Below are 14,598 nucleotides of genomic sequence, written 5' to 3'. Positions count from 1 at the left end.
TTACACTTAAAATTGAGTTGGGGAGGAGGGTTTAATAGCTGTGGTCATAAATAAGATCTGGCCTATTGGTTCCTGTTGTTGACAGCTCAGAAGGTAAATGATGGGATGAAGGGGTGTATGTGGAGGGGTAGACGTTAGAGCTAGAGCACACAGAGGTGCCAGGGGGAGAGTAGGGTCCCCAGGCTGCAGAAGGCTGGAGGACCATCGAGTCAGCCCCCATGCTGAACAGAGGGGAGAAGGAAGCACCCCTGTCCTTTGCCAGGGCTTTCAGGCTGAGCCGTGCTTCGGAAAAACCTTTGCACTCAAGGTCCAATTGTCAGCCCCGTGTGCAGTCCGTCTGCTTCTACAAGCTGAAACCCAGGTTGAATTCCTGGTTGGCAATCGCCAACAAGAAGGCGGGGTTCCCAGGGTTCTGCACTGCGGGTCCCCATCTAACTCACTGGCGCCCCCTTTGGGCGCTGGTGGAGAGTCACCCGGGTTGTTGCTTTTCCAAGCCCAGAGCTGGAGCCAGGCCCAGGGGCCAAGGCTGGGAAAGCAGCTGGGAGGACCGCCCTCAGGTATGCATAGGTTTCCCCGCTTGACTGGCTTCCTGGGAGGTGCTGGGGATTTCCCCGGTTACTGGCAGAATGATTTTCATTTCTAAATTTCAGAGGAAGAAACGAGAGTGGCATCTGTGCTTAACTGTGGGGAGGAGTTTGAGCTTCTTTCTCGGGGCTGAGAGGAAGGCCTGGAAGAGGGTGAGCTCCAGGGGAAGGAGGAAAGGATGGCAGGGGCAGGCGAGGCAGGAGGCATGCGGGGAGGCTGCCACAGCAGCCAGGGGGGCAGAGGTGGCCGGCCTGGGGCACCGCAGGGACAGGTACTTGGAACTGTAAGGGAGTAAAGGAGCAAGACTTTATTGATCGGTGCGTGGGAGCAGGGAGGGCGCTGATAAGGGTGATGACTCAGGTCTGTCGTCACAGCTGGGCGGGTGTGGGGCTGCACTCGCTGGCTGTGCTCCAGAGGCATGGGCCATGGAGGAGGCAGCGCTTTGGGGAATGAGATAATGAGTTCCCAGATTCAAGGGCTGGGCAACCAGGCCGAGGGAAACGGAGGGAGTGACGGAAGAGGCTGGTTCTGTGTCTATCCACACTGGGAAACGGAGAGGCGTTGGGTGCAGTCAGGGCTGTTTCCACGGAAAGGCTGGGTGTGGTGGAGGGTGGCTGGGGCTCCATCTCACTGTCCTGACCTGGGATGCGGATGGGGTTCTCTGTAACTTACACAGCTCAACGGGGCTTGGTTGGGGGTGTCAGTTTTGACTAATAAAGGGGTCGAGGGAATCATTCCAGCATGCTTTCTTTTTCATCATGACTAACTAAACTAAGCAGTTTTTTTTTCCCTAGGGGTTTTACTAAATAGAAAGAAAAAGGACCTTCCTTCCTTTTCCTTTTCTTTTTTCTTGGAATCTCTTTTTACAGCAACTTTGCCCTGGGTTCGTATCACACAGCTGGGAATTTGTGGGCGGCAAAGAAGGCCTCGAGGTGTTTAAGAGAATTTAAATAAAATATTTCCCCTCTCTTTAAAAAAAAATATATTTTTTATTGATTTTTTTACAGAGAGGCAGGGAGAGGGATAGAGAGAAACATCGATGAGAGAGAAACATCGATCAGCTGCCTCTTGCACACCCCCCACTGCTGATGTGCCCGCAACCAAGATACATGCTCTTGACTGGAATCGAACCTGGAACCCTTGAGTCCACAGGCCGATGCTCTGTCCACTGAGCCAAACCAGTTAGGGCCAGAACCCCTCTCTTGGCAGATATTCCAGTGCAGCTTAACTAAAGGACATGGGGGTCAAAGAGCAGCTTGCCATTTTATTTCAGAAATCAAGAGATTGGCATTTTAGCCCCAGGTCAGTTTCTGATCCTCAATAACATCGGGCAAGTCACTTAGCTTGGGGGGACCGTGGACTTCTCATCTGTAAGATGGGTAGGATGGGTACCTCCCCAAGTCTTAAAGGGAGTCTATGTGATCGTGCAAGTAAGCTAACACAGTGCCTGGCGTAGAGTCAGCCCTCAACAGCAGTCAAGGTTATTGAGAACAAGACAGTTAGCCATGATGACTGCCCTACCAACCTCGCTGGAGGAATAAGTTACTCGAGGAATAAAGCACTTTGAGGACATGCTTGTAAGCCTCTTAAAAGCAAAAGGTACTAAGCAGAAGCAGTGATGGTATCAATTATTATTAATAATAATAATAATAATCGGTTCATAATGTCTGTTGCCACAGTATTAAGTGCGAATCCCCGTGGGTGGGTGATGACTTGGAACATGGGAACTATTATTAATGGAGCTGCCAGCTCCTGTTACTAGATCCATTGACATAGCATTGCTCTCTGGGAATCCTTTGACAAATCGGCTGAATTTCCTATCCCTTTGCTGGAAGCACTGCAAATGTGATCCACATGTCCCCTGTGTGGTTTCTGGAGATTAATAACAGAGAGGAGAGGAGCAGCCTGCCGGCCTGGGACAGAGCTGGTGTCCGGGCTGTCCATGGAGTTAGCTCGGGGGGGGGGGGGGGGGGGGGGGGGGGGGTTTGTGCGCGTGATGTTCTCCCTGGCTCACTTGTTTGAATGCTCCCAGCTTTTCCTAGCAGGCACCCCGCTGTCGGGGAGAGTTTCTGCTTTGGAATAGGACAGAGGGAACCCCGTCATGCCCTCCTCCGCCTCCCACGGGATTCAGCTCTGCGGAAGCACTTTGCCAAGTCAGTGAGCCGGCTGTGATGGGAGGGGCCGGTGCCATCCAAAGGGGCAGTGCCCAGCTGCAGTGAGGCGGCAAGGAGGGCAGGGAGCCGGGTCAAGGGAAGGGCAGGCTGGGAGGGCAGGGCTGACCGGCGGCTGAACCCAAGTGTGGTCAGGATCCGGGCGAGGGGGAGGCATGCCGTGTGCGTTTGACCCAGGAAAGAAACAGGCAGGGCTCAGCACGGGGGTTCCTGTGGGTGGAACGGCAGTAGTAACACTGGTGTTGCCGCATGCACAGGCCACAGAGTCGGGCAGCCGTAGGAGAGCTGGGAGGTGTGCACGTTGGATCTGAGGGTTGAGTGTGCATGACCTAGTGTCGGTCAGACCCAGGTTCAAATCCCAGCTCTGCTACGTGGTTGACAAGTTGTTCAGTTCTCTGAAAGGAAAGTGAGTGTGAGCAGAGCCTGCATCTGAGCCACACGCTGCCCCAGGGGCCACACGCAGTGACTCAGTTCCCCTTCAGGGCCACCCTGCCAGCGGCACGCCTTCCTCATCCCTAGGTAACACACGAGGGGTCGGAGGCAGAGAAATGAGGTCACTTGCCCACGATCACGCCGCCCGGTTAAGTGACAGAGCCCAGCTCCACGGCCCTGTCTCTGCCGCTCTCTGGCATGTCCCGTGGCATCATCATGTGTTTCTGGGTTTAGGACAGGGCAGTGGTCAGCAAACTCATTAGTCAACAGAGCCAAATATCAACAGGACAACGATTGAAATGTCTTTTGAGAGCCACATTTTTTAAACTTAAATTTCTTCAAAATGGACTCGCCCCGGCCTTGGTATTTTGTGGAAGAGCCACACTCAAGGGACAAAGACCCGCATGTGGCTGGCCAGTCGCAGTTTGCCGACCACGGAGATAGGGAATTCTACATCCTGGGGGCCTCCAGTTATCTCAAGGAATTGGAAGACATTTTCTCAAAAGGAACTGATTAAATTCCTGTGGGTATTTTCCTTTAAAAAAAAAAAAAAATTAGGATGGTGGACAAAGAGGCATTGATCAGAGAAACGGCCGTCACTAGACGCTGGGAATGTGTGTGACTGCGGGCTCTTAGGAACCCGCATGTAAGGTTCAGCCAGGCCGATTCTGTTTGTCCGGTGCTTTCTGAGAAGCCACACAGTGAGTGGGGGAAACGCACAGCTGCACCCCTCCCCCCCGGGGGGTGGATGCTGACAGCTCGGCTCCTCGGCGCTACAGCGCTGATGAAGAACACTAATTGGGTGGGCCTGGACCAGTCCTCAGGAAAGGAGCATGCAGCATCGTTCTCTGTGGTTTCTCCCAGGGCCCCCTGTGGCTTGAAGAAGGAAGGGGAGAGCAGCACAGGAGGTGAGAGGTAGGGGCGGTGCTGCCCACTAGGCCGCCAGGTGGAGGTTGATCCTGACACAGCCATCCCCTGAGCTCCAGGAAGACAGAGCCAGGCCTCCTTATTACCCTGAAAGTAGCACCGCACCGGGGGCAGGCGAGGCCCCCTGCAAATGTTCAGAGAGTGTGGAGTGAAGGGTGAAGGAGCTCTTGTGTGGCCACGGGCCTCCGTCGGCCATTCCTTGTGCGGCTCCCAGTCTCCATGTGGCTCAGCGACACCTGCGAGCCGGCCACGGCGGCGCTGTCCATGGGGAGAGCCGGCCGTCCCAGGTGGAGCCTTGACATTTGCCACCGCCGCTGCTCTGCTGTGAGCTTCGCTTCCCCGGGCTGACCTGTCTGTCTGTCTGTCTCCCACAGGTGTCCTCTCCCTCCCGGCCTACTTCAGCCCCTACAACGGCGGCGGCTCCCTGGCCCAGGACGAGCGCGCCGACGCCTACGCGCAGCTGGAGCTCCGCACCCTGGAGCAGTCCCTCCTGGCCACCTGCGTGGGGAGCATCTCCGAGCTGAGTACGTGCGGCACCGCCTTAGCTGGCTGGGGGAGAGGCGGGGGGGAGGAGGCTGGCTCTGGGTTCCAGCCCTCCTCCGTCTTCACGCTTCTTGCCTCCCCTGGAAGCTCGATCCTCCCGGGCCAGAGATCGCACACTGGTGGCCCACAGTCCCGTGTGGTTTGGCCGAGAGTGGCCTGCATTGCACACAGATGACCCTAACCCTGACCCTAACCCTGACCCTGACCCTAACCCTAACCCTGACCCTGACCCTGACCCTGACCCTGACCCTGACCCTAACCCTGACCCTGACCCTAACCCTAACCCTGACCCTGACCCTGACCCTAACCCTGACCCTAACCCTGACCCTGCGTGGCAGTGACAGGGGAGGGGCAGTGGGCAGCGAAGATGTGTCCTCTCCATTGTCACGTGACTCGTTATTCTCGAGTTGGCCCGTCTCACTCATTTAGTTTACCTGCCTGTCCCCAAAGGAGTGACTTCACCACCAGGATTGTTTTTAAAGGAAAGGGCCCCTTACACCTCCGCATGGGAAAGGGAAAATGAAAACAGAGCCGCTGTGGGTGAAGGAGGGTCCCCCAGCCCTGGCAGCATCCCGGCCACCACCAGGACCTCAGGGCTCTGCAGTCAAGGTCACTACCCAGTCATGTGAGAAATCAAACCGCACGTTCTTCGTCCTTCCTTCTGCCTCTCTGTATCCTGAGGCCACGGCCACTCGACGGCAGCCACACACCCAGGGGCCCTAGCGCGCAGGCTGGGACAGATGGCGCATCACTCAGGATTTTCTGTTTATAATTTCTTGGAGTTTTCTGGCCCCCGAACACTGAATGGCAAACCTTTCTATTGCTCGAGGACACAGCTTCCTCCTTTCTTGCTTCCTCCCCTTCCCGGGACAGGAAACAAAGGTGCCGGGTTCCAGGTCACAGAGCGGATCCGTGCTGGGGGCTGGGAGGGAAAGCCAGACGTCCGCTCTCTGTCTCCTGGGGGACGGCAGGATGGCCGCACGGGTCCCCTGCCCTCCGAGGGCCATGCAGGAAGCGGGCCTGGTGTGTTTGGGAAACTGTCCTGCCCCGAGAGCAGCGAGGGATGCACTCAGCCTTCAGACCATCGGAAGGCATCTTGGCTTTATTTTGCATCTTGGACATTGAGTGCCTACTGTGTGCAAGGCACCACGTGATCTCACATACTCCTCATAGCAGCTCAGCAAGGTGTGTCCTGGTGAGGAAACGGGCTCAGAGGAGAAGAGTGATTTCCCCCCAAGTCAGGCCCCAGAAGGAATCAGGGTGTGAGCTCGACTTCTGCCGTGTCTGCTGTTAGCAGAGCTCTTTCACGTGGGGCGGTGGGCTCCCTGGACGTGGCTCACGGCTCTGCCACCAGCATTCGGGCAGCTGACTTCGAGGCTGGGCCCTGAGCCTTTTCCCTTCCCTATGCGGCCTCTGTTCATTGCCGTCCACAGCCAGGCCAGGGGGGCACTCAGAAACACCCCTCAGGAGAAGGGAGACAGAGTCCTGTCGGTCTTACCTTCTAAAACTCACTCAGATCTTAGTGTTCCCCTTTCACCCCCTCCACTGCTACCAACTTGGCCCCAACCCAGGCCGTTTCAAACACAAATTGGATATTGCCCATCTGCTCAGCATCCCCTCCATGCCCGCTGTGGTTGCCCGGCTCACTCGGTGAAATCTAACATGCTCACTGTGCCCCACGATGGAGTATTTGATCTGGCTTTATCTGTATGACCGGGCTCCAGCCACACCACCTCATGGCCACGTTCATCCACCCCAGGGCCTTTGTACTGGCTGTTCTCTGAGCCTGTGACCCTTCCCCCTAAATGCTCTGCCCGTCTCTGCCCAAGTGGCACCTTATTGGGCCTTTCCTGAGCACCCCGCATGGATGGGCACCCACTCTCATGCCTCTGTCTTTCCTCTTACAGCTTTGGTTTTTTCAAAGCCTTGATCGCCACTTGGCATGTATCATCTATTCCCACGTAAATGCTTCTCCCGCCCTGTGTCCTGAGGCCACGACCTGTCGGCTTCATCTGACCTGTGAGCTTCATGAGAATAGAGACTCTGCTTTACCCCCTGTTCCCCTGCAGCCCAGTGATCAGAGTAGTACCAGATGCCAGGGGTGTGTGTACGCGCGCGCGTGCAGGTATATATGTGTGTGCCTGCGTGTTCATATGTGTGTGCGCTCCCGTGCACACATGCATTAGGAGCGGTCCCCATCCTGGCCAGACCAATTCTCAGGGCAAAAGGAAGCAGCAGCCCCTTAGCCCCTTTTCACCGACAACCTGACAGTGTGTGTCGTGCACGAGGCTGCCCAAGGCCCCTTGCTCTGAAACCAGGGCTTTTTCTCATCCCACAGTGAAGGAGGGAGGAGACAAGGTGGAGGCAGATATTGCAATTTTCCTCTCTCCGAGACTAAAGAGCTTAATGAGGTTAGCGATACTTGGCACCGAGCACCCTGTACCTAAAACCTTACCCTGGGTTTAGCAGGCATCAGCTCCCTGCCCTCTGCCAAGCCCAGCCTGCCAGGTAGGTCAAGACGTTTCTTTCTTGCATCAGATCCAGCTGCACGGGACCTTGGGCACCTGTGTGTTCCCCTGTCCCTCTCTGCCCGTGAAAGTGCCCATGGGGGGGATAGGACACAAACAGACAAACCCCCTCTTTTTAAGGCAGCCAGGTGGAGGAGCCTGCTGAACTCCAGGCTCCGCTGGCTTTATGGGCTTCCTTGGCTTTATGGGATGGCACATAGTGAGGGCGGGCAGCCCGGGGTGAAACCTGCGGCACCTCTGATCGAGGCGCTCCTCTTAACTAGCAGCGAGGGCGGGCTTTTCGTGCCCGGTGGGTGTTTCTGCGCTTCAACCGAGGTTTCATCAGGCTGAGGACCGAGTGATTCTCAAGTGCAAGAATTTTCCAGAAGCAGCTCCCAGTGTCCAATCTGGGCCAAGGCTTCTCCTACGAGCCGGGGGTTTATCCAACCTGCCCCCATGCGGCAGACTGAAACTGTCATAAAACACAATAAAAATGAATGTCCAGAAAAGTAAGCTAAAAGACATGTACAACGCAAGCCAATTTTTTTTTTTTATTAGATTAGATAGACATTGCCATGGAGTTGTTGTTGTTTTGAAATGTCTGAAATTTCTGAAATTAACTTGTTGTGACCCAGTAGCAGCCTGCAGACCTGTGGCCGTTTGCAGATGACACTTCAGGTGGCAAGGGCGCAGCCACCAAGGGCAAGTGGTGGGAGCACAGGGCCCCGAGTTCAAGGTCTGGCTGGTTCACTGGCTCATGGTGCAACCTGGACAAATCATTTCCCTTCTGTGAGCCTATTTCCTCGTCTGTAAAACAGAAATGCCTCCCTTAAGGGTGGTTGTAAAGACTGAAGGAGATTTTTCTCTCTTTTCGTGTCTATCTATCGATAGAAGCCGAGAAAATCAAAGGGGGCCGAGAGGACAGTCCCTCTGGGAGAACAGCCACAGCGCCCGCTGTCTCTGGCCATGAAGGAGGGGTGCAGAGCAGTGTGTGTTTTCAGATGCCTGGTCAGGATTGTCTGGTTGTTGAGAGAGACTGATGGCATGCCGCTGGGCTTGGAGCCAAGAAGTCCAGGGACCCCATCCCATGCTGCCATTCTGCTGTCTTCACATCCTTCCCGAACCTTCCAGGGGCCTCTCTGTTCCAGTTAGAAAGCCCTTCCGAGGCACTCCCATTTCTTTCTGGATTTTTTTTTTTTTTTTTTTTTTTTTTTTTTTTGGCTGCATTCTGGCTGGAATCTTGTTGCTAAAGGGTTCTCCACCAGAAACAAGAAAGCAATCAGGAACGTCATTAGCGATGACGACTTCCACCTTGTCTGCCTTGGAAAGGGTATCTCCCCAAGATGTCTCTGGGAGGCAGACCGCAGGCTCTGTGACTGCTCCCCCTTTGGGCCCTACGGTCCTGCCAGGAGCGAGGGCATTGTGGCCCGGGGAGACAGGCGCCAGGTTTCAGCTCACTGCAGCCGACTCAGCTGGTACAACGAGCTGTGCTGAGGCGGCTGCGGGGTGGGGGGTGTCGGTGCCGGTTTCTGCCACCCAGGAGCCCGAGGGCAGGGCTGGGAGCTGGCATTTCAGGACCCGGCCTCCTGTCCTGGGAAATGTGGGGCAGCGCAGGACTGTAGACAGAGGTCCTGGAACTAAGGAAGCCACGGGAACGGCCTGCAGGATAGAGGGGTGAGAGGAGCAGGCCAGGAATCGAAGTGGTGTTGTACTTAACCTTTGTCAAGTACTTACTCTGTGCCAGGGAAGGTTGTGGAGTGATTTCCACCTATTATTTATTGATTGGGATCCGCACAGTTTAGAGGTGAGCTGTGATGATTCCCGTTTTACAGACGAGGAAACCAAGGCTCTGGTCAGCAATGTGTGTAAGATTGGAAGCAGCAGAGCCCTGACTTGACGCTGGGATCTATGCTCTCACCCACTTACCCAGAGATTCTCAGACCCCGCTGGGCCATAGATTCGCTGGGGGGACTTTTACGAAGTCCAGATGCCCGGGCCCTGCCCCAGACCCATTACATCGGAGTCTTGGGGATGGGATGGGAGCCTTTTGTCAGTAACTTGCTGCTCTCCACCCTCTTGGCCGGAGGGTGGGGTTTGCCAGGAGGCCCCCAGAGAGCCGAGCCACAGCTGCAGGGATGAACAGTCAGGTGTGTGGAGAGGAGTGAGGACCTTGGGGTCCGGGACACACTCTTTCCCAGTGGAGATCTCCAGTTCCAGGGGGGCCACTGTCCCTGCTCACATAGGAGCCACGCACCATCGCTGTGGCTGTCGTGGCAGCGAATGAGCTCAAATCAAGCCCCCGACATTGTATGTTAAAATGAAATAAAGGGGCGAGGCTCTTTCTTCATTCTCTAAGTGTCAGCTGGGCATCTGACAGGAGTCTTCAAACTTCTCTCATTATGAGAATCACCTGGTGGAGGTGTTAAAACACAGATTCCTGATAGCACTTCTTATCATTGGGATCCGGGAATCTGTGTTTTAACAACTCCACCAGGTGATTCTCATAATGAGAGAAGTTTGAAGACCCCTGTGTTAGAAGTACCAGTCTCACCAAAACCGGTTTGGCTCAGTAGATAGAGCGTCAGCCTGTGGACTAAAAGGTCCCGGGTTCGATTCCAGTCAAGGGCATGTACCTGGGTTGCAGGCACATCCCCAGTAGGAGGTGTGCAAGAGGCAGCTGATCGATGATTCTCTCTCATCGATGTTTCTAACTCTCTATCCCTCTCCTTTCCTCTCTGTAAAAAATTAATAAAAATATTATTTTTTTTTTTTAAAAAGTACCAGTCTCTGAGAGGCTGCAGAGTGAAGATAAACTGCATAAATGAATGACTTGGTCCTGCCATACATTGAATGACACTACCTGCCAAATGACAGCCTGCATATTCCTCCCCCCTCGGGGTCAGCCATGTCCTGATGGGAGGAAGACTGCCCCCCGGGGAGGCCCTTGCGTTCCCAGGCCCGAGGAGGATGGATGGGCGCCACTCGTCCCCGAACCGAGGGGCCTGCAGGTGCCCGGGGCCTCTTCCCCCGTCCTTTCTCAGCATTGTGGCCGCACACAATGCTGGGAGCTTCCTGCCTGGGCCGGGGTGATATTGAAAAGGCAGAAACACAGCACAGGACGTGGGGCCCTGAGACCCCACAGCCCAGGCCCCGGCTCAGCTCACAGACTGGTTTCCAATGTAGACCATGACCCAGCCCCCTGACCTCAGCTGGTGAACAGCCTCCGGGTGCACCACAGCCTCCCTGTGAGCAGTCAAACGTGCGGGGTCCGTGTTTGTTCACCAGCTGAGCCTCCATTTCTTCATCTGTAAAATGGGGACTGCCGAAACCGGTTTGGCTCAGTGGATAGAGCATCAGCCTGCGGACTGAAAAGTCCCAGGTTCGATTTCAGTCAAGGGCATGTACCTTGGTTGCTGGGCACATCCCCAGTAGGGGGTGTGCAAGAGGCAGCCAATCGATGATTCTCTCTCATCAATTTTTCTATTGGGTCGGCAGCTAAGTAATTGCGGGTTTCACACATATATGGCTTCAGTTGAATTTTTAGGTTTGCAGACGTAGTACAAATGTAAAACACATTTTGTTATTTGATAGTTGGCTATTCAGCTGTTAATCAGTAAAAAAAGTTTTTTGATCTGTTTTGTAGTTTTTGTTTGGCGTTCGTTGAGAAATGGAAAATCAAAAGGAACATTTTTGTCATATTTTGCTTTTTTATTTCCGCAAAGGGAAAAACGCATCCCAAGCTCATAAAAAGTTATGTGCTGTTTATGGTGACGAAGCCTTAAAAGAACGGCAGTGTCAAAATTGGTTTGCCAAATTTTGTTCTGGTGATTTTTCACTCAAAGATGAAAAACGCTCTGGTCGTCCAGTTGAAGTTGATGATGCCCTAATCAAAGCAATAATCAATTCGGACTGTCACAGTACAACACGTGAGATTGCAGAGAAGCTTCATGTATCACATACATGCATTGAAAATCACTTAAAACAACTTGGCTATGTTCAAAAACTCGATACATGGGTTCCTCACGAACTGAAAGAATCACAGTTTACGCAACGCATTAGCAGCTGCGATTTGCTAAAGAAACAAAATGAAAATGATCCATTTTTAAAACGACTGATAACTGGCGATGAAAAATGGGTTGTTTACAACAATATCAAGCGGAAAAGATCGTAGAGCAGGCCAGGTGAACCAACTCAAACAACATCAAAAGCTGATATTCATCAAAAGAAGGTTTTGTTATCAGTTTGGTGGGATTACAAAGGAATTGTCTACTTTGAACTCTTACCACCCAACCAAACGATCAATTCTGATGTCTACATTGAACAACTAATGAAATTAAACAATGCAGTTAAAGAAAAGTGGCCCGAATTGACAAATCGAAAAGGTGTTGTATTCCATCATGACAATGCAAGGCCACACACATCTTTGGTCCCTCGGCAAAAATTAATGGAGCTTGGTTGGGATGTTTTGCCACATCCACCATATAGTCCTGACCTTGCACCATCTGATTACTTTTTGTTTCGATCTTTACAAAACTCCTTGAATGGTAAAAATTTCAATAATGATGATGATGTCAAATCGTACCTGATTCAGTTTTTTGCTAATAAAAACCAGAAGTTTTTTGAACGTGGGATTATGATGCTGCCTGAAAGGTGGCAAAAGGTCATTGATCAAAATGGGTAATACATTACAGAATAAAGTTATTTAGTTCCATAAAAAAATTGTCTTTGATTTTCTTTTAAAAATCCGCAATTACTTAGTTGCCGACCCAATAACTCTTTATCCTTCTCCCTTCCTCTCTGTAAAAAATTAATAAAATATATTTTTTCAAATAAATAAAATAAAATAAAAAGGGGATAAGACGTGGCCCCCGGCATGTTAAGAATCACATCAAATCCTATTTCTAGGAAAGTGAATGCTTAGCACGGGGTGAGTGCCCGGCGGACGATGGTGGTGGTGCTTCTGCTTGATGGGAGGGGGATTGAGGCAGCGTCCTCACCGAAGTGCCTGGGCCTTTGCACCAGACAGCACAGGGGCGTCCCTGCGCCTGGCCCTGGCTGTGGGAGGCTGGGAGAGGAGGCCCAGAGGGTTCCCTTGGTCAGAGCGCTGGGGCGAGGCCGTGGGGTGGTGGAGAGAGCGGGGATGTCGAAAAAGAAACCACAGTCGGCCTGCGCTCCGGAGGGGCGGGCCGCCCGGTGTTTCGCTCAGCTGTGTAGGCAAGACCGAAAGTGAAAGGGAAACCAGGCGGTGGCGTGTCTAGGTGACAGCTCCCGCCCCCGCCCAGGGCAGGCCGTAATTAGAGGGCTTTAGCTGCAAGCATTCTTGGGAGAATGTGGTTCTTGGGAGAATGTGGGCCGTGAACTCAGACTCTGTTTTCTCTCTCCTCTCCTCCCTTCTGCCCCCCCTCCTCCCCCGGCAGGTGACCTGGTGTCCAGAGCCATGCACCACATGCAGGGGCGCCGCCTCCTGTGTCCCGGCTCCAGCCCTGCCCGGCAGGCCCGCCAGCCGCCCCAGCCCATCACCTGGTCCCCCGACGCCCTCCACACTCTCTACTACTTCCTGCGGTGCCCACAGATGGAGTCCATGGAGAACCCCAACCTGGAACCCCCGAGAATGGCCCTGAACAATGAGCGGTAGGGGTCTTCCTGGGGCTGCACCCCCGTGGGGGGGGGGGGGACGGGTGCCCAGTGTGCGTGGACCGACGGGTGCGTGCCTGCCTCCCTGCCTGTGAGGAGGCGGCTGGCACCGGGTGGGCTGGGATGCCGGTGGGGAAGGCCAGGGGGATTGTTTGACCTGGGCTGAGGTACGGGGCTCAGTGAATGTGGGCTCCGGCCTCGGTCTCGGGTCTGCCGGCTCTAGCACCCACCTCCTGGACTCTTGAGAAACTCAGTTGCCTCTTTTCTAAAATGGGGCATTCACACCTCCCGGGAAAGGTGGTGGTGAGGAGCCCGTGAGCTGGTGCTCTGAGGAAAAGCGCTGAGGACAGTGGGTGGAACTGGCCTTCGTCAGGGGTAGCTGCCACCTCTTTTGACGACAGATCGCTGTGAGGGGCTTGAGGCATGTTTTTGCTCCATCTGCTCATTTTACAGACAAGACCTCACGGCCCTGGCAGGTGACTCGGTCTCCAGGAGGCCAGCGGTTAAAGAGTCCCAGGCCTGCTGGCTGCCACGCTAGTGTTTTCTCTATGGCATTCCAGCCCTTTCTTGGCCTGGGGTGAGGAGGCCTGGGGCAGGGAGGCCTGGGGCAGGGAAGCCTGGGCAGGGAGGCCTGGGCAGGGCGCTCAGAACAGATACACAGGTGTGTGCTGTACACAGGTGTGCCCAGTGAGGGGCGTGTGTGCGGACGCACGTGGGGCCATGTCAGCCTGAAGACAGGATGCCTCTTCTCATTGATATCCCCAGTAGTCCTTCTCTGGTGTAGCATGACATTTCTTAAAATGTGGTCTCAAGTGTCACCTAGGCCAGGAATGCTGCTACTAAAACAATTGCTAATACTGCTGTTGACATCAAGAATATACCGTATTTTTCGGACCATAAGACGCTCCGGACCATAAGACGCACCAGTTTTTAGAGAAGGGAAATGAAGAAAAAAAGATTCTGAAACAAATAGTGTCCTAAAATATTTTATGTGCATTAAAACCCAACATCACAGTCATAAACACATGTAATCAACCCTGTAAAGTAAACAGCAGCATTTAGAACCATTTTAGAGCCGGGCAAGCACACAGAGACCACACAGAGCCGGGCAAGTAAAAAATCTTTTTTTTTTAAAGTATATGTGTAGGCTATATTTGGACCATAAGACGCAGGGACTTTTTCCCCCCCAGGAAAAAGTGCGTCTTATGGTCCGAAAAATACGGTAACCACTGCTACTAATAGTAATTAATAATGCAACGAGTTACAAACGCCACTGCTTGTTATAGCTAGCATCACGGAGCACAAATAGAGACAGAAAGCATCTAAAGGGCTTCACTTACTAACTCGCATTTCTCCCACACGTCTGTGGGTCCGCGGGGAAGGGGCCTGAGGATTATGAACAGTGGCTTATGGGATGGAGTCTGCAGCCTAATGAGGGCGGCAAAAGACAAGAGAGAAGGGAACAAATGAGAGCAAACCAGCGGACAGTGGCGGAGGAGGCTGGTGGCATGGTACTATCCTAGGTCGGCCCTCAGACACTGCAGCCGGCCCGATCCAGTCTGGCTCTGCAGACCCTGCAGCTGGCCTGATCCAGTCTGGCTCTGCCGCTTACTAGTAGGTGGATGGGTGTGTCATTGGGCTTCTGTGCCTCGGTCTCTTCTTCTTAGCGTGAGAATAGTGGTGCCGCCTCTGGGGCATTGTGGGGTTCATTGAGTGAATGCACGTGAAGTACTTAGACTCGTAAGTGCCTGGCGCACAGTAGGTCAGCCGTCGTCGTGTTCAGGAGGATGTTCAGAAAG

At 53.6% G+C, this 14,598-nt stretch overlaps 1 protein-coding gene across 3 annotated transcripts in view; it reads left to right on the top strand.

Annotated features, from left to right (window-relative positions):
• ABTB2 (ankyrin repeat and BTB domain containing 2) overlaps positions 1-14,598 on the top strand; it is a 137,709-nt gene that overhangs the window by 98,344 nt on the left and 24,767 nt on the right. The window contains exons 1-3 of one of the 3 annotated variants that reach the window (XM_036426666.2): positions 2,142-2,184; positions 4,490-4,639; positions 12,583-12,796. In XM_036426666.2, coding sequence (XP_036282559.1) covers positions 2,157-2,184; positions 4,490-4,639; positions 12,583-12,796 — 392 coding nt within the window. In that variant the 5' untranslated portion in view covers positions 2,142-2,156. Of the gene's footprint in view, positions 1-2,141; positions 2,185-4,489; positions 4,640-12,404; positions 12,424-12,582; positions 12,797-14,598 lie in introns of those variants that run through there. The other 2 variants (XM_036426664.2, XM_045577691.1) reach the window with 2 other exon arrangements.

This window comes from Pipistrellus kuhlii, unplaced genomic scaffold (genome assembly GCF_014108245.1).
Source record: "Pipistrellus kuhlii isolate mPipKuh1 unplaced genomic scaffold, mPipKuh1.p scaffold_m20_p_9, whole genome shotgun sequence".
NCBI classification, from domain to species: domain Eukaryota; kingdom Metazoa; phylum Chordata; class Mammalia; order Chiroptera; family Vespertilionidae; genus Pipistrellus; species Pipistrellus kuhlii.
The sequence above is the reverse complement of the archived record's forward strand: the minus strand, read 5'-3'. Positions and strand labels throughout refer to the sequence as shown.